The sequence below is a fragment of the Lipophrys pholis genome (genome assembly GCF_963383615.2).
Source record: "Lipophrys pholis genome assembly, chromosome: 8".
NCBI classification, from domain to species: domain Eukaryota; kingdom Metazoa; phylum Chordata; class Actinopteri; order Blenniiformes; family Blenniidae; genus Lipophrys; species Lipophrys pholis.
The window spans coordinates 14066068-14086403 of NC_137630.1; the positions used below are offsets into that span (position 1 = coordinate 14066068).

General features: G+C 39.7%; 1 protein-coding gene across 1 annotated transcript; it reads right to left on the reverse strand.

The window, feature by feature from the left end:
* Positions 1-958: 958 nt before the first annotated feature.
* On the reverse strand, positions 959-14931 carry clcnk (chloride channel K; the record flags this gene model as incomplete). The annotated part of the gene is made up of 19 exons (XM_080470039.1): positions 959-997; positions 1260-1346; positions 2519-2599; positions 2887-2957; positions 3273-3406; positions 4011-4227; positions 5275-5388; positions 5495-5564; positions 6141-6293; positions 7007-7091; positions 7730-7831; positions 8132-8216; positions 9267-9392; positions 9785-9860; positions 11323-11400; positions 11513-11652; positions 13310-13438; positions 13512-13643; positions 14796-14931. The coding sequence occupies 19 exons, from the start codon at positions 14929-14931 to the stop codon at positions 959-961; spliced, it is 2055 nt and encodes a 684-aa protein (XP_080326165.1).
* Between the last annotated feature and the right edge of the window lie 5405 nt (positions 14932-20336).

A 20336-nucleotide genomic window follows, 5' to 3' on the forward strand; every position in this document is an offset into this window, starting at 1 on the left:
CATGTTCTTAATTTTATGTATTTTTTGGGTTCTGTAGGTATGGAAGTGTTTGTTTGAGAAAGTTTTTAACATCATGTACTGATGAAACCACTGATTGCACAAACAGGAAGCGAAAACTATTTGCAGAGAATGTGGTTTCATCAATAATAATAATAATAATAATCATAATAATCATAATCATAATCATAACAGTAATGGAGGGCTGGATCATGGTTAGTGTCTCAGTTTCCTAGATCTTTGTATCTGGAGTTTGCGTTTTCAAAAATGTGGCTTTGAGGTTCATTGCTCACTGTCCTGTGATGGACTGACGATCTTTCCAGGATGCACTCCATACTGAGCTGTTATCAGTTTCAGCTTCCTGCAACTCTAAGTTGGAGAAAGCAGCATTAAAGATGGATGGACGTTGCCACAGATATGTAAATGACTCAATTAAAGCACATTCTGCTTTCAAAACCCCTATAATAGTAAAATGTCTAAGCTGCAACAAATGCTACCACACTGAATATTTCTGAACATTATCTAACAGAAGTTGTTGTCTCACATTTCCTCTGTGTCTTCCTGATTTAGAACAACAGAGATGTTGTGGTTAAGCACCAAACAAACAGACCAGCAGTGACTCACTGTGCCGACTGGAAGCACAAACTGTTTTACAAGCTACTTTATTACGGCTATTCCCAGAAAACACACATATCATTTCACTGTGCTTCCAGCAGAGATCAGGTTTTCAGTAAATACAGTCATTATAATTACATGGAAAAGCAGAATAATAAGCTTTCCATAAATATTTATTATCAGAGCCTACAGTTAATGACAGTTTAGTATTTTGCCAATAAAGCAACGTTAACAGCAATAGAATAGGATAGAACTGTACACACACTATAGCAATACACACTGTTATACAAGCGATTCCACAATTATTCCTCACAAAATAATCACATGTTGTTTTTCTTCATGTTGCTCAGATCTCTCTGGCCAAGTCCTCTAATATCCTTTTCATCTAGAAGAGATAATGGAGGGAGAGAGTGTGGGGAGGGAAGGAGAGAAAGGGACTGCTTTGAATCCGTAAGTAGCCATTTAGCGTCCTGGAGCCTGTATAATTTTAACAAATCCACACTGGAAGGTTTCTTGCTTGCAAAAAAAATCCCAAAAAAAAATAAAGAACTTCAGTTAGGACCAACACCCACAGAGAAATACAATAGCAAAGAAAATCCCAATTAAAATGTTTGCGTGTGTTGCCAATGCATTAATTCAAACATTACCTCTGGCCATGTGATGAGCCCAACCAGCCTTCCTCCGTCGACCACAAACAGCATCTGAGCTTCGGTCAGACTCAGGATAGTGTGGGCCTGGAAAAACACCCAGTGAAAGATATAGAGTCATCAGGAATAAAACACTTGATGAAATGCAAGACATTAATATTTTTGAGAGGATGGTTGCCAATCTAATATCAATAAATCTATTTTCATTACATTTTCCTGTTTTGTGGTCAAAAACAAGCTGTAAACACAGCATGTAATTTTATTCATGCTTATGATATAAAAATGACCAACATCTAATCCATCAATACAGATTTTCAAGTCGTAATGTACAAACCTACTTGTATAATTTGTAAATACCTTATTATTTAAACCACCCATGCCTACAAAGATCTAGCAAGAGACAACAAAATAATTAATTCATGGGTCGGACAGCTAAACAGTCAAACTCAGTATAACGTTTTAAAAAGTTGAGTGGTGCAACAGATGTTGGTAATGATCAGCTGTAACCCAGGAAACAAAATGACCTATAACCTTTCCAACAACAACAAAAACAATGGGTGTTTCTCTGGTTTTGTTGCCCCATTCTACCTTGGACAAAAGCTGCTCTCGAGTTACCCAGACATCTGTGCTGGTTTAGTAGTTGTGGCGCAAAAGTACTGAAAGTGATGCTTCCCTTTAGGTCGATATCCAGAGAAGGAACTGGATTTTGTTTCAGTGTCGCTGTGTGCAGTGGGAAATGTAGGAATAAACATTGTTTTAATGTTGTTTTTACAGTGCAGAGCTTCAACGCGTCAATGACTCTACTGCAGTGTTGCTACACTGTTTGTGTGCGCAGTATAAAATTGCAGTTCTCGTGAATGAAATGCAGCATAACATTAATGTCTTTCCTCAGAAAGAGGAAAGTGGTAATAATAGCTTGTTATCTGACATGCAATGTTGTGATCAATAGAAGGATACAACTAGTTTTTTTTTCTGAGGAGGTGATACTGTTCTGAATTAGGAACCAAATCTTCATAACATTGTTGTTACGAGGTTCAAGCACTGTTGAGGTCGCATGATTTTTGACCCGATCACATTTTTACATTATGTACAGTATATAATGTATGTTAGTGAGATTTATTCTTGTTGTTAGTAACATTTTATGGGAGCAGCCAGTTTAGCTGTACAAATCTTTGTGCCATGTGTCTCGTGTGTGAGGCTGAAAGAGAAAATGAATGCCGGTGTTTACCAGAGATTAACCACTGTCTTTAAGACCCTACCTGCTGAACAGTGTTGTGAGGTGATAAAAGGACAGAGGCCGGATGAATGCAGCAGACTTGGTCCAGATGCTTCTCTTCACTCTGCACAAAACAAGGTTTTTTCATCATTTAATTTCTTCAAGTCTTTTTTGATAAGCACCTTTGTTCCCATCAAGTTTTTCTCTGATTTGATACTTTTTTTTTTTAAGCATGACATAATGCCTTTTGTGTCAGCCAGCAGACTCGTCTGGACATCCTTCTCCTATTTCCTATTTTTCTATTTTCAGCTGTTTTACATTCAGTGAGGGTTGTGGGAAATGCACCCTGCTTTCTCATCTACTGTCGTTTCAGCTCTAAAGGTACCTGTCTCTTTCCCTTCAGCCTGTTACCTCAGCCCTCCAGTGACGCAGGAGCCTCAGCAGGTCTGTCCGCAGAACGAATCCCAGTAAAACCTGTGATTCTTCAACAGGAGAAAAAGAAGAGAAGAAATCGGTCTCATCTTGTGGAGATGGTGCTATAGTTACAAGAGCCTGTGGCTTTCTGATGGCCGCGTCCTCTGCGACAATCAAAACATCTCATCTGTTTCTCACCTGTAGTCAGGTACTTTCACCTCATCGAACTGACACAGACTTTAAGGGTGTTTTTCTTTTCTTTTCTTTTTTTTTTATTATCAGTGTGTGCCTTCATTTTCCCGCAATCTTTTTTTCATGATAAAATATGACCTAATTACTGATGACATCCAGGCAGAAGTTCATGATCGACTTTGCTTGCATACCGTGTGAGTGCACAACAGGGATTTGTATTTCACTGCTGCTGTTGACAGCCTGCTGAACCTCTGCTGGCCCATCTGCTTTCTGAAGCTGCACTGATTTCACTCCCAGAACATGTCCAACTGGTGTGGAGGGCAGCCTGCGAAACAGGGAATTATTGTGTCACATCCACAGACCGTGCTGACATTATAAACTATGAAATGATGTGGTGGCGTGAAGCCAAAGGGGGAATTTCTAATTTCACGACAATTCATCGCTGAAAGGCTGCGTTTAACGGTGATTAATTTACAAACGTGTTCTCAGGTTGAGGCGATTCGCAAAACGACAGGTCTGATTGGATTTGATGGCGCTACCACCTGCTGTGTTTGCCCATTGAGAAACAGAAAACGAACAGTGTAACAGTGCTCGCCTGAGGCTGTGTGAGCTCAGACAGAGGAGTTTAAAAATGAAAACAAATACGTCCTTGTCAAGGTGTCTACACTTATATACTTTAATTTGGAAATTAGATTTCTAACTAAACCTCTCATGAATGTGTAATCTCTCGTCTTTGAAACGTTGAAAAATGTCATTTTTTTGTCACGGTTATGTCCGACTCAATGCAAACGAGGCTTTTAAGAATAACATAGAATGATTAATACCAATTGAATTACACTGTATCTTGTCAACCCTGATTTGATTAAGTCTTTTCAGGTTGAGAAAAAGATTTGAATCAATCTTGTATTCGCAGTCACGCGTTTGCTCACCGAGGACTCGCCTTCCCGAGTGAGGGCAGGTGTGGAAGCCTCTTGCTGATGGAGAGGGCGTCATAGAAAGACGGGCGGTTTCCAGAGCGTGCCAGCGCGTTGGCCAGCAGGGTGGTGATGAGGATAGGCACAGCGTGGGTGAACTGTCCTGTTAGCTCCACAGCCAAGAGAGCCGGCGATAGTGTGTGTGTCACAGCACCTGAGAAGGCTGCAGCACCTACAGAGTGAGATTTCGAGTTACGAGGTGAAGTGGTTTGGCTTTCTTGACTCACAGCAAGAATATATCCGGTCTGAATCTGGCTTGGGGATGTTGTCCCTGTGCATGTGTGGAATTAACCTGTCTTCACCTGGAGTTGGGTAGGATCGACCCCAGCGCCCCTGCAACCCTTAAGTTGATTAAAGCAGTACAGAAGATAAATAGTTGGATTCATGTGATGCGACGTCAGTGCATTTGGTGGTGATAACAGCTCACGGTATCTTCTGGTCTAGCACAAGAGGAGTTTTTCCTTCTGGCATATTTCCTCTTCCATCTGAATATGTAACCGAGTCCACAATGATAATCTATTAGTCCAACTCATTATCACTGTGTCTCTTAAATGGTATAAAAACACTGGTCTTTTAATAGTACTGATTACGTGTTGAATGGTTGAGATTTGCTGTTTTCTATTTCAAGTAAACAGATAAAAGCATCAAGTGAAACAGACTGATTGACAAACCTCGACAATGCAGATGTTCCCTCCTTCAAATGACTAAAGACAAATACAAGAGGATGTTCAGAGGATAAAATATGGACTGATGTAAAATTATTTCTCTAATGATACGTCATGATTGGTAATATTTTCAATTGTTTCAACGATTTTAAGTAATTTTTAAATGTTTTTAGACAAAGAAAACAACAAATTCTTCCTTTAAATTTGTGAAATTGTAATTTACAGTACCACATTTTTAAAGTTTTCTTAAGATATCACTTTGACATAGTGTGGTTTAATCCACCCTGCTCGCTGAATGTTGCATATCAGTAGCACAAAAACAGCAAATTTTTCCCAATTAAGACAATCATCAGCTATTCCACATAGAGCATCCCTCTTGAAGATTGCATGTGAAATCTGGAGTTCTGATCTAATCTAAACCCGAAGCCAAGTTTTTTGTACTTGAGTATAAAAAAAATGCAACACCAATCTGGAAAATACATAAAAGTGAAAAGAATATAGAAGAAATATTTAGCAAAACTGCAACTACGAGTTCAATGCTACGGTTTTTCTACCTGCAAGAGCGTAGCCTCCAGGATTTATAGAAGCCCATTGCTGGCCTGAAGTCCCTCCAGCAAACTTTAACACATAAGCAGCTCCTTCTCCAAGCAATCGGCCCAGCGCTGCGCCTTCAAAATAAAAGCCAAAGCTGCACTAACACAGGCTCAGATTTGAACTTGGGCCATTTTGGTGTCGTGCAGAAGAAGCTTGTTTGAGTCATCTCCCCTCACTCACCCCAGACAAACACTGGCATGAAGTATCCGGCTGGCAGAGGCAGCGTGCAGGCGAGAACCAACATCCACATCTCAGGATCAACAACAGAGACACAGACGGTCAATTCACCACGGCTCTGCTGGCACCTGAAGCTCAGCAGCAGAGTCTGTCAGTCTTAGTGTTTACAGCGCTTCCAATTATGCACAAATAAATATTGAACCATGCCCATTTACATTTTGCATTTACATGCGATAATGACAAACAAGCTCAGCAAAAACCAGATGTCACCCTGCTGAGTGCAGCCTGTGTGGTGTGTGTGTGTGTGTGTGTGTGTGTGTGTGTGTGTGTGTGTGTGTGTGTGTGTGTGTGTGTGTGTGTGTGTGTGTGTGTGTGTGTGTGTGTGTGTGTGTGTGTGTGTGTGTGTGTGTGTGTAAGAAAAACAGCCTCCAGTCACTGCTTGGACTTCAACCAGCTCATGACTGACATCAGAAGACATTTCAGCCTGAAAGGGAGGACTGCCTTTAGTTTGTTTACTCTATTGTTAAAATGTCAATTGCTGTGTGTCAATTATGTGTCGTTGTGACCTGACCCATGAGCCTCCTTGTGATTCTCGTCGCAGGCTGGCAAAAACAAAACATCTGCTGATCGACCTTTCCATTGTTTGTACCTTCATGAGCAGGAAGAAAGCCAGAGAAAGCCAGACAGAAATCCCTGATGGGCGCCACTCTGACAAAGGGTCGATCAGCACAGAGGCATTGTGGGATTGAGTGCACCACAGTCTGCTGTCCAGTAGAGAAGTGAGGAGTTGCTTCATGGTGTACTGAAAATGACATTAAGATTCTCTTACCAAAACAATTAAACACTGAAGCATCGGACGCTAATATGAATATCGCCGAGCCGAGCCGACATTCCACCTGAACATGTCGACAAACAGCCCCAGACGTGAGGCTTTAGGAGGTTTAGTCTACAAACCAGGGAATGATTCAGGATTATGTCTTAAACCTTTGGCTGGCCTGTTCTTTGCAGAAGGGAAATCCCATCTTGTACTGATTTATTTCTGTTCCTGGGGGGGTGGAAAGTTGATATCATCGTCATAGTGATCAAAAGTTACTTCAGAAGGAACAAAACGCATCAAGTATATGTAATTAAAAAGCTGAGGAAAGCTCACGTGAAATTTAATCTCACTCCACACCTTCAGCCTCAAGACAAGTTGTAAATTTTACTTGAATGCTTCACTTCCAGTATTTTGAGAGAAATAGATCTGTAGGCACTGGGTGGTTTTAGCCAGTATCTTGATTTTCATCTTAGTTATCGTTACGATAGTCACTGGAGGTCATGACGGACGATCACGGCAGCTCATATACACAGCGTGTCGCAGTGTTGATCGCATTCTCATGTATTGTATGTTGCTTTAGGCTCCAGTGGTAATCAACTGGGTTTTTTTTCATGTTGGTATTAAAGTGGGTGGAAAAAAAACTATAAATCCCCCAAGAATAAATCAAAAGCTCAGACTTAAAATGTGTTCATTCTCACCCTAGAAGCCATGTATTGACCAGCAGAGGGTGGAAACGTCAGTGATGCCAAGAAGAAGACCACCATTCCTGAGTACAGACCTTTCCTGCGGGGAGGGGGGGGATTCATAAACAGAGATGTTGAGCTTGTCGCAAGTAAAATTTCTTCCTCCTGAAGTTTTTGTCTCAATTTATAAACTATTTTACAGGAATGTGGCTTCCTTAATATACTGTCAGCACATAGAACAAACATTCATGGTTTGATGTGAAACTCAAAAATGTGAATCAAATGCATCAGTCCAGTTTGACTTCGGAAAAGTCATTAGAACCGTAATCCAGAATAATTTGTCAGTTTTTGCAAGAGCCTTAATTCGTTACTTACTCTTTTTTTTTGTTTAAGGTATAATTGGGCTTGTGTCATTGATCAAATTTGAAATATTTCTTTATATGATAAGCCTAGATCAGATCAGTTTTCACCAGCAACATACAAAATTCGCATTGTCCCTATAGAGAACAACCAAATGTTAGATCATTTAAGTAGAAACTGTTTAACTTCTGGATCTGACTGCAGTTTGATGTCAGGGGATTCCAGTGTGCTTCAGCCCTCTATCAGAGAAAACATAGCTGTGAACAGAAGAATAGACATTCCACTATAGAAATATATTCAGAATCATCTTTTTAGATGTCGAATGAAAAAGCCCCTGCCGATGACTCATCCCTGCCTCTCATTGTAGGGCGCTCTCACTGTGTCGTCAGCATTTCGATGAACACCGGCCATGTTCTGGTGAATCTGAGGACCCAGCGGTGACAGAGGAGGTAGCAGCAGCTCGCAGCCCCACACAGCAGCCTGGTTCCAGACAGTGACACAGTCCACAGGAAGAGACAGAAGGCTCATTTGAGTCGAGGCTGCAGCAGACTATCGGAAGTCATTAGACTGGGGGAAGTGATTGGAAGGAGCAAGGAGGAGGCCAGGAAATGATTGGTATGAAAAAAAAAAAACAACCCTCGATGCTAATTAGTTCAGGAGGAAAACACTGCAAGGCTTGCTTTGATAAAGGCCGATGCAAGATAGCAAATGCCAAATGTCATTTATATTTGTAATGCGTAGATAAATAGAGGACTATGCGGATCTTGTAAGTAAACTCACCCCAGGAAAGCAAACAGCAGAATTTCCAGCGGGGAGAAAGGGAGAGCAGCAGGGAAATTAGTTTTGAACAACGCCTGAAGAGTCTCTGTGGATGGAAAACAAATTGCAGTCACTGCTCCGGCTTCTCCCCCAGCCTTTCAAGATTTAATATTCTCATTATTGCATTCAGACATGATTGAAATGTACAGTCTGTCAGCTTAAATGCCTCCAATAATTCTGTCAAACTTGATCTTGGTGCTTTGTGTCGTAGCAGGTAATTAGATTGCTGAGTCAACATGAATAACAAGATAAGTTTTTTGGTGAATTTAAATATTTGCTCCACAATGTGAGAGAACTTTTTCAGATGATCATGACTAATTCTGGAACAAATGAGATTAAACATGATAACCCTTCAACGTGAAAATGAAAATATGATGGATAGTATAATTTACGTTGGTTTTCAAAGTTTGACATTTTAAAAACTTAATTGAATGGATTTGAAGCGTAGTATAACGAAAGCTTTGCTGCAACACCTGCAGACTATATATAAAGGCTTGTCTTTTATTATTTCATATAATTATGACATCGAGTGAAGTTTAAATAAGAAAATTATGATAATTCTAAGAGATATTTATATATTTCAAATAAACGTGTCACTCCTAAAAATATGCGACTTTTAATCTGTTCAACTTGAAACAGATCTGAAGAAACAGTTAAATGAGTATAACAACATTAGAAAGGAGCAGACATATGGAAAATGATATAGCTTTTTATTTTGCTATTTGATTCAATTCTGTTGTGCAAATTTAAAGGTATGTTAAAAGTTATCAATCAAAGTGTAGTGACATGAATGGAACTTGTCCATTCATGTGCTTGGGATCAGTGGCCGCCAGCAGAGGCTGTAAAACCTCTCTGAGATCTTTGATGTGCTAAAAGCATTTGGCAGTTTTCCACTTTCGCTTGAGATTCCAGAAAAAACATCTTATTCTCAAATCCTAAAATTCTTAGGTAGGTCTCCGTTGTTTATCTAAGTGTATTGATGAGCTGCTTTTCTTTGTTGTTTTTTGTTGTTGTTGTTGTTGTTGTCTTTCAGGTTTTTCTTGACCTGAAAAAAAACGTTCTGTGTTATCTGTGAGGAGGCGAGTGCTGAGCTCACCTTCATCTCCACTCCAGGTTGAAAAGAGGCGGAAAGTCACCGCGCCACAGGCCGCCGAGAAGAAACATGGGCAGTAATGCTTCAAGGCGAAGTGAGAACACATGACCTCCACACTGAACAGAACACCTATGAAGGAAGACGGATACATGAATAAGAGGAAGGAAGTTAGAAACTATAGGAAATATTAACACAATTTGAAATATGTATTTTGTGCATATCCCATTTTTCCAACAGCGTTAGCAACAAATGAGTCTGATGTCGGCGGTGCTGAATCCCTCACAAGGATGCAGAGAGGAAGAATTAGCTCAGGTGAGAAAATCCCATTATTAGTTGGCGAGGCCGATCAAAGCAGGAAGGTGTGTGTAAACACGACGACAGATGAAAGGGAAGAGCAACTTAGCTAAGCTTACAAAGAAGGAAATGAAAGATAGGAACCCATTTACTGGTGCACAAAACAAGCTCAGATGCATTAAGATAATCAGCCATGCTGGATGGAGAGCCTCGAGTGGCTCTCTCACCGCTAACAGGGGCTCCGAAGCAGCTGGCGACCCCGACAGCAGCCGCCACAACCAACATCTCTCCAGCTGCTTTATCCTGAAAGGAACATATTCCATTTTCAGACCTGAGATCGCACAAAAGGTAACACTGACTTACATTGCGTTTCTCACTCATTTCATCCTTGAAACCCATTTTGATTTGTTCAGTTCACTTTAAGCAAGGCTTTGAAGCTGGGACTTTGCTTATTCTCAGTGTGCTCGCACGGCTTTTATCCACATTCCTGCCTTTCCTCTAACAATGCAAAAACACATTAAATGATTAACTAAATTGGTGTGAAAGTTGGAGTGTTTGATCGTCTCTGTGTGTTTGCCCCCGTGATGAACAGGTGGCCTCTCTAGGGGTTATCTTACCCATTCAGCCTTGTGCAACGCTACAGTTGGATAAAGCTGTAGGGAAGAGGGATTTGTTTCCAACAAGATAATGCCTATTGCCATTTCCAGGTCTGCATTAGCTAATAATAATAATAATAATAATAATAATAATAATAATAATAATAATAATAATAATTAATAATAATAATAATTCACCATGATATACAGACATCTTTGAACCCAACAGAATGATTATGGATGTTTTGTTTTGTTTTATTTTTATTTCTAAGCCCCACTGATAGAGGGAGGGCAAAAGTGAGAGTACAACCAGGTTGCTTGTCCACAGAGAGACAGCAAATCTCACACACAAACATACACTTGCAGACAGTCGAGTCATTATTTAACCTCACATCCATGTGAGAATCTCTATTAAAATCATGCATATAAAGGAAAAACAGGCCACCTGCATACAGGAACTCTCAATTGAACATAAAACATTTATTGTGGGCGGCAACAGTGCTGACCATGACCCCACCATGCCATAGCTGACCTTTGTCATGATGCCAATAATAACATGTTCATGTGAACAGAGAGGTACCAACACTACATTTGTAATCACTTAACTTTTTTTTTCTTTTAAGTTCACTTTCAGTTCTACATCAGACTCAAACAGAGACCTGCTGAATAGAGGCATCAGTCTACTTCATTCCTCTTTACCTTTTGTCTTCTTCTTCACTTTCATGATAAATATTGCAACCACTGGAAAATATCATATATCCTACTTTCCCTACAGAGTTTGTGCAACGTGACAAAAACTCGCCATCACGCTGCAATTTTGAAAGCTGATGTGTTCACACTCTGTTTAGTGTTTACCAACTCCATCATGATACGGTCTAATATTTTTAAGATTCAAACTGATATATTAATAAGCAATTAAAAAGAATGGCAAAAGTACAAAATAGATATTGCATTGACCCATTACTGCCATCTAATGGACAATAGTGGTACTTTTACATAATAAACATTCCCTCCTTCAGTACTTAACAAAGTTTACCTGCGATGGAAAAATGTGTTTTCCCTGCTCTTTGGTCCTGGAATGGAAACCCCAAACACTGAGCACAAAGAGTATTTTCTTCACATTTGCACAGATTAACTAAACATTTTTAGAGCTGCAACTATGTACATACCTCTTTCGGAGGTTGTATAAGAGTGCAGAGTTGGCTCAGGTAGGCACCCGTCATTGTAGAGAGATGCACAAAGGGACCCTGATTTTAGAGAATACATTTACAAAAACAGAAAACATGCAAACAGTCATGTAAACAAAGTGGATAGCTGCGTATTTTGTATGAGAAATTGGTATGCTGGGTGGTTTCTTACCACTTTGCCTAAGAAAACAGTGCTGCCAGCTGCCAGAGTGCAGATAAGCCCCACAAACTTGGTAAACATATTGGTGAGAGATAAGTAATGAGGCATTTCAATGCCGGCCAGCATGGCTCTCACCTCTGGTATCCCTGAGCCTGGAAGGATATGAAACGACACTGTGAGATTCAGTTGAAAACTCAGGAGTGCCAAAGCAATCGAAACAAGTTTGAAAGCATTTCTAAGTTATTATGGATTGATGACTACAGAATAATGAAGCAGCGCGTGGAGGAAAAAGTCCGAACGTGTGCGGCATTTCAATGACTGTCAGCACAAAATAGACCCGCTGGAGGAGAAGCATGGCTCAGTTTGTGATTTATGACGGCTGTGGCATCGACACTCATCCCTTCTGGCTCGAGGGCGTTTCGCTCGCCAACTTATCCTTCATTTTTGTGCGGACCTGAGAAATTCTTTAGTTGTGAGAGAGCAGTGTCATCACGGGACGAGAAGGCAGTGACGTGCAGAGACAAATGGATGCTGTGAATGTCCTGTGACAGACTTGAAAGTGAAAACAGGAATGTGCTTTTTGGCACATATTACAACATCATCATACATCAACATCTGAGCAGCAGCAGAGATTCCTGCTTAATGGAAATATATTACGCTTTAAAGGATTTATGTGACACACGATAACATCATGGCTGACTTTTTCACCGTGCCCGTCAGCCAGCACCACTCACTGGATTTCACAGATAATATCGCACTTGACTTTTCCTCGCTGCCATATATTTTACATCAGAGGGATAGATTTATTTTTCAAAGAAAGAAAGAAAATATTTGCTGTGTATTACTTCTATCCGAATCGTGGCCTGACAAAGTCATGCCGGACATTCAACCGTCTCATCTGATCTTCTTTGTTCAGGTAGGAGCACACGGCCCTATAACGTCCTTAATAAGAAGTTTCACGGGATTGCATGAATGAGGAAAGCTTATAAATAAAAAAATAATAATTCAGAAAGCATGAAGCCGGATTGGGAAGATTTCCGTCAGGAAATTGAGTCAGACTAACAAACTTTATGAATGCGCTCACAATTTGTAATAAATTGTTTCTCAAACGTCTTTATAATCTCAATATTTGATTCATTTCAAGTGATACAGATGAAATCCCCAGACATTTGTATCTTATAATTGATTTCTAAATTAAATTGAATAAAGCTCAATGAAATAGGAATAGGCTCATTCAAAATATGGGATAAAAACAGACTCTAACTTTGCTACTTTGCTCATTAGACTGTTGTCACTATCACATAAGAAAAAGAGCTTTTTAGTCATGTCTTGGTGGGTCTTTGCTTTCAACAGAGGTTTCATAGTTTAGCCTCCCTCACAGCTCTCATCACACATTGTGTGGCCTTAACAAGATATTATTATTGAAATGTTGGGACCCCATAGTTAGATGTTAAACCACTGCAACTGCCTACATTGTGTATTTACACAACAAAATTATACTGTACATTCATTTTTGGGTTTAAACATGGTCTTTACAGAGATTACTACAGATTGGCATGAATCGTAGCTTCTGGCCACGATAGATACAACACTTTATCAATTCACAAAAACTGACTGCTTCATTTCAGCTGTGCAGACTAACTTTAACTTAGTACTGACTGTCTTGCTTCATTTTTATTTGGGGATATCATGTGCGAAATATACAAATGTTTCAGTATCAGTGTCATGATCCGAACCGACGTTTCCAGATTCATCTCAAACATTTTTGAAAAATCGGATAATTTCTTGTGTAGCTGTCTTTGAACCGACCTGTGGAGAAGGGGCAGATGCTGTGGGAGAAGGATGAGGCAAAAGCACACAGGCATGCTGGGTAAAGCGTCCAGCAGAGGAACTGCAGCAGAATGTTCCCCTCCAGCGTCATGTAAAGCCACAGGTGAGCTGCACGAGAGGGAGGTATTCATCATCATTTGTACCTGCAATCAGGCTGCATTGTGTGCGTGTGTCTGTCTACCTCTCTGCAGCTTTACAACGCCAAAGTCCATAAGGAAGCTGAGGACGGCAGTTACAATGCCCAGGGCAGCATAACCATACCACTCCATGCTGCACACCGCTCCCAAACAACACCTCAGTCTCAACAGACACGCTGAGAACAGAAATTCAATTTGGGTCTCAGACATCATGATACAAGAAATGAGAGTGTCGGCATCAGTAGCATTATTGCAGAGAGATTTCCTTCCCCCTGTGTCCACAGGGTTTTGTTTGAAGTTCTCTTAATTTATGAAGCTTACACTGTGACAATTGCCATGACGATTACTCAAGTCAGCCCATGTTTATTTGCAGAGCCTGGTATCAGATACAATCTCAAGGTCTCAATGGGATTTACAGTGACACGGCAGCTGCCTCGAGAAGGCCAGGCTCACTAATAAAACCCTTTTTTCCCTGCAGAAGCATAACACAGAGCTACTTTCTTCAGTTTAGTTTTTGCACCTAGTTCTATATTTGGTAGTCTCTGCTCCTGGGGAGACATTAACCTTTTACCATGCTGTTTAAAGTAAAAAACAAAAAACAAAAAAACAAGTAATTTGTTTAAAGAATTCAATTTATTAGAAAGTATACTTTGAGGAGTCTGGGTTCAGCGTGAGGAGTGTTTAAAGAATTCAAAAGTTATGCTTGCTTTAAATATTTGGGTCTGGATGAAGTAATTATTTTACTTCAAGAAAATGATAAAGAGTTAAAAGCAAGTGCAAATTGCATTTACGGGGTAGTTGTACTATGTGGTTTCTGGATTGTAAAATACAACACAACCAGATGAAATGTTGACTTGGGTGTTTTGCACCAACTTGTTGAATTCCTACAGTGACTAAAGACCCTAATGTTTAAAATGCTTAATTTACAGAATCCCGTACCCTTGAATAGTTACTAAAAATGTGACACTTGAATTACATCATAAAGAAAAAAAAAATGCACACAGGTTGTTCTCTCAGGGTGTAAATATTAGTGAAATATGGAATATGGGGTTAGTATTCAGTTCTAATAAATGTAGTTATATTTTGTCTTCTCGTAGAATCATATTTGGATTAAATGTTCAAAAGCACGAGCTACAGTCTTACAATACTTTTTTCTCAGTGTATTGATCGTTCTGCTGTTGAAACTGCCCACATTCAGGTCAAGCAACACTCAAGTTCTTGGATGGTGTCACACACATAATGAAGATTATCTCCCAAAAAGCTGCTCCCTGATGGATTGAGTGGGTCGGCATTGATCACTTCTAATGATTTTTTCATGTCACGCCGACCTTTTACGAATGCACGGGGCGGTCTGCATGGTTTCCATGGATCCGAGAGGAGCGGGCTCTTATTATGGGATGTCTCAGACGGACCCGCTGTCTCGACATACGTTTGACCCCCCGTCAACTCGTCTGATCGCCTCATTTTTCGTTCTGAAATGCTTAAGGTAAAGTGTTACAAACAGACTTCTCATTGATTAAAGATAATAGATTGACAAATACAACATGTGGCTGTAAGAAAGTTGGACTCACCTCCAGGTCCGTTGGCCCGGTATAGGCAGAAGAACTGGTCCCTGGATGGTAAGTGACCTCTGTTGACGTATGAGCATGGGGCAGTGAAGCAGTCATGGTTGAAGGGATCGCTCTCGTTAACTCTTTGAAGGAACTTTGAAAAGTTTATTGAAAAACTGTCAAGACTAAGAAACACAGAGATAAAGGTATGAGATGTGATATGTTATTAGCACAATATATAAACTATTTCTTTGCAATCCCCAGTCAGGTATGTAGGTCTTTATCTACAATTAATTTTCTATTTTTTCTGCATTTCATATCATTCTCTTTAAAACTGCCACACCCCGCTCACTTTGTTCACCATTTCTTCGACATGGTTAGTGGTAATACCTTTTCCCTCTTGGAAGATCAATGACTGGGATTGGTTCAAATGTTGCACATCTGTGTAAAAGAGGAAACCTGCAAATTTCCACCTGCATAACAATAATAGATCTTCATTGTATCTGTTTATACCAGAGGCAGTTTAATGACCTCACTGACATTTTACCAAATTATAAAAGATGCATTACACGTAATATCGCCTCTTAATTGTCCTGCTTGCCCTGTCTGTATTTATGAGCACTTTCCAATCGATTCTCTTTCATATTATAGCCATTATTTATCCATTAAAAGCTGTGTTGAACTTTATTGTGCTTGGTTGATATATTTTTGGCTGTATTTGGACCGTTGTTAAATCGAAAACTCGAAAAAAAAACATCCCTCGCTCACCCTACAGCACACAGCATGGCCAAAATGACAATCCTCCCACCCTATTTTACTGTGATGAAATCTTCACAAGAACTGGATGTCATGTGTCATACTGAACACTCATCATTGTTATCTATACTCAGGTGTCACATTTACAAACCTCTCATTGGTAAAGCCCACGTAAAACTTAATTCATTGGTCAATATTTCCAAGAACAAATACAACTTCAATCCTGAGATCATTTTCAAAACCTGCATTTCCTTTGGTCAAGTCTTATTTCAGTTTGCTGCTCCTAATGACTGAAATCACTGAAAACAATATTCTCTGATCAGAGCATCTGCTTCTGACGTTTATAAATCTTGTATGAGTTTGGTCTTTATCGTTTCCATTGTTATGTATAAGTATTTTTTTGTATTGTCGTTGCTGTTTTAAGGTATTTAGCTTCTTGCTGCCGTCTCTTGGTCAGGTCGTCTTCATGCGAACTGGTTCTCAACTATCCTCCATCCATCCATTTTCTGTCCTGTTTGGTCCACGGAGATGTCTGGGATTGTTCCCACCCTGACTTGGTCAGTTAAACAAAGGTTAAACAACTAAATACTCGTGCAGCATCAAGGGCTTGTAGTTTCACACCAGCCTCACAGTATTAAAATCTTCTGGAGAGAGTGTTGACTGAAGGAGATCGCCACATGTACATTAATATTCTGAGTTTCATCCTCAAAGGAGACAAAAGTAAAATGTGTGTTTACACAGTTGTTTGGCCACATGTTTAATGAACACTGAACGCTGTTATTGAAACACTGAGGAAACTATACTGAGTCCTCTTCAAACCTAGTCATGGAGCACAAATGCTCCCGACAAACAAAAAGTCATTCCATTGTTGCAGAATGATTACACAAGCTTCACAAACAAAACTTCTATCCTCATTCCAAACTCTATTATACTATGAGAGTGGTGCTGGCTGTGGTTAATATTTAGCAGCTTATATGGACTCGGAGCGATTGCTATGACCCTCACAATGTCAGCGATTTGCTTCAAAGACCCTTGTCTGGAATCCCCTGAGAGCCAGGACAAGCCATTTCACATGAAACAATCCTCACGAGTCCTGGAAATATCTAACACCTCGGAGGAAATTAACGTTTGGTTTCAGCAGCCGGCTGAAGGTCAAGGTAATCATTTCTCACACACACGCAGATTGAACAATCAAGGGCACACTCAGACAAACAAATGTTCAACTTCTCCCGGGGATATTACACTGTGTCGGATTCAGGTCTAGAGGACTTTACTCAGCTTTAACTCCAACCCTTAACCCTGAAACATGCCACTTGAAAGAGTTGTTGATTGACGACACACACATTTGTGATGCTGTCTTTGTAGACTCCACCTTTTAATATTTTACAGTAACCATCACCACTGAGCGCCTAACTCTAACCCGTAACACACCATTGCAGCCTCACACCTCGTTTTAACTCTTAATTCATAAAACATATACAGAAGAATCGATTCCCTAATGTCTACTGTGCTTCTAGATCTGTGGACCCACAAAGAGAGAAATACAGGACCACATGCACTCACACATCAATATGCACATAGAGACCGCTTTTCCCCCAGTATGAAACTTGTTTCCATGGGAACGGGACAATGAAGCAAATGCAAAGCCAGCCAGGAGATTATTTTACACAATTCTCATCAACAGCTTGAGAAGTTTCACCTCCTGGCAAGGAGTGAAATATTCACATCGAATTACATAAACAAAACTTTCAAAGACACAGCTCCTTATTCATACGATTGCAAATACATATTAAGAGGTTTATTTTGAATAGAAAAATCCTAAGATTTGCTTTATATTTATAGCATAAGTTAAGTAGAAGTGAGTAATCCATGTCATGTATAAATATTTCCACAAAACCAAAAGGAAGGGAACAGGAGCTTACATAATGAACGCACCATTTTTCTCATTACTGTGTTGTTTTGGTGTTTAACCAGACTGCTCCCTCAGCCAAACCCAACAGTTTTATTATGTGGCCTGAACACAACACAGCAGAGAGTGTAACCACATAAGTTAACATCAAATATCATGAGATAGTGTCATTAAGGTTCTGAAAAGAAGAAGTCAGACAGGCTGTCATCATTTTTTCAAACTTAAATATAGACACAAAGTACAGAATTAGTTAGTTGCAGTTCCTCTTGGCACCTTTTATCCATTTGTATGATTTTATTTTTAGGTTATATTACTACTACTACCCTACTGAAATCTGCAGCAATTATCAACCAAGAAAAACAGACCAAAGAGAAATGAGTAACGAAGTAACTCTTTAATCTTTGTGAGAGGACGGTGGATGTATAATATGAATCAATAATGGACTTAAAAGAAATGACATGCATTCGAGTGTGATTCTTTATAAATGCAATAGATCATCATACAAACAAAAGCCCAATAAATCGATTTCCACTGATAGACATTACCTTTTGAACACCTGTAATGAGACTAACATAGCCAGAGTTATACAAACCATAGAACAGGTCTCTTGACTGCTAAAAGCACAAAAAAAACAACAACAAATTGTTCAAACCATTTGGCTTAAAATTGCAGTTATATAATGGTGAAAGTTACATTTCTTCACCTTGTTCTGTTCCTGCTGCCGTTACTGCTCCAATCGCTGGAGGTCACTATGTGTAGATGAACGTCACCTGAACAGCCTTCACAGTTAACTGCTGTTGTAGTTTTCTGTGTGACGATGGACTGTATTACAGGATATGTAAGTAGGCAGCTGTGCTTTCTATCTTGTTTTTATCTGTGAATGGCAGCTGTTGTTTGTTTGTCAGCAACCATATGAATGAAAAAAAACAAAACGATGTAGATTCAAATTCACTAAATCTTATCAATTTTTTTCCGCCTAACTCATTACACCATTACTGTATACAGAAGCAGTTTGCAAATGCATTTTTATATTTTGTATTTGGTTCACTGTAACAACACAAGGTACTTGGCCACAATCAGAGAATTGCTGCTTCCAAGTATTTTCTTCCAAGCTGATTTAATCCTTCATGTAAGTTTAATTAAGTCAGAATATTGTAAGTAGCTATTTAGATCAAACAGAAATACTGTATATGTGCCACTTTTCATTGAGGCAACTGGATCAAGGTTAGTGGAGTCTGTGAGCTCTCAGTCTAGTTTTTCTACCTCTGTAGCTACTTTTGAATACAAAGTTAACAATCATCTGAAAATAAATCAGTATTTGTGAGACGACCTTCCAGCTCAGTCACAGTCTATCATGGTGGGATTTGTCCCTCTGCATTATTATGTAACACTCGGCAGCTGTAGGCCAAACAACAAGAGGAGTGTGTGCATATGCATACTTGTGTCTGTACACACACACACACACACACACACACACACACACACACACACACACACACACACACACACACACACACACACACACACACACACACACACACGGGGGTGACTCAATGTCACTGGTGGGACAACATGGACTCCTGATGGATCTGATTCGCTCCCTCCTTTGTTTTTTCTTCCCAGGTCATTTTGACGTTCATGCTTGTCACTCTGGGCAGCTCTCCGAAATAATTACAGAGTCTGACTCCATATTTAGTGTAAAACCTGATATGATTTCTGACCACATGAGCTGGAGATTTGATTTGTTTATTCCCTCTGACTCTGACCTATAAACCCTGTAATAGCACTCACAGAGGATTCCTCAGTAGGATTATTCATGTGATTGAAGTTTTCAAGGTGGTGTGATGTGTTGTGCTTTCCTTCACACCTAAATCCTATGATCATGAGCCTCCTTGAATTATATACTCCGTTATGGCACGAGCTGTGTCTCGCCTTTATTCTTTCATGTTATTATAGCTTTTTCCCCCAAAATTATTCACACCTACTTTCTTTTCAGTAGCATTCTGAGTGCATATATATATATATATATATATATATATAATCTTTTCTTTCCAGATCACATAATGTAATATATTTAACTCATGATATCTTCGAGTCAAAAATGATTATTCTTTTCTTACATCAAACTGAGTTCTTTCACTCAATGGGGAAGCAAAACATTTCAAACTTATGTTTGTTCAGTTGTTCAGTTCATTTTAACACATTTGTACAAAGACAGTGCTTATAAATCAGCAGTAAAAAAAAAATGGTCTTGTGAAAAAGTTGCCTCGACTGACGTTGACAACCTGACATTAAACTGAAACTGTATACAGATAATTAAAAAGCAGGCTTTATTTGGAATGGTGCCCTGGAAACTAAATACACACTTACCAAATACCACATGAAAAAAAACCTGACGAGAAAAATAGCAACACGAGGAAGATCATAAATTGTGAATTCATAACTGTCTTTGAGTTGGCCGCACTGTGGTTTAGTGGTTAGCCCTCACAATTCCCAGTGAGAATATCCCCGGTTTGAATCTGAGCCTTCGCGTGTGTGTGTGTGTGTGTGTGTGTGTGTGTGTGTGTGTGTGTGTGTGTGTGTGTGTGTGTGTGTGTGTGTGTGTGTGTGTGTGTGTGTGTGTGTGTGTGTGTGTGAGTGAGATTATTTATTCA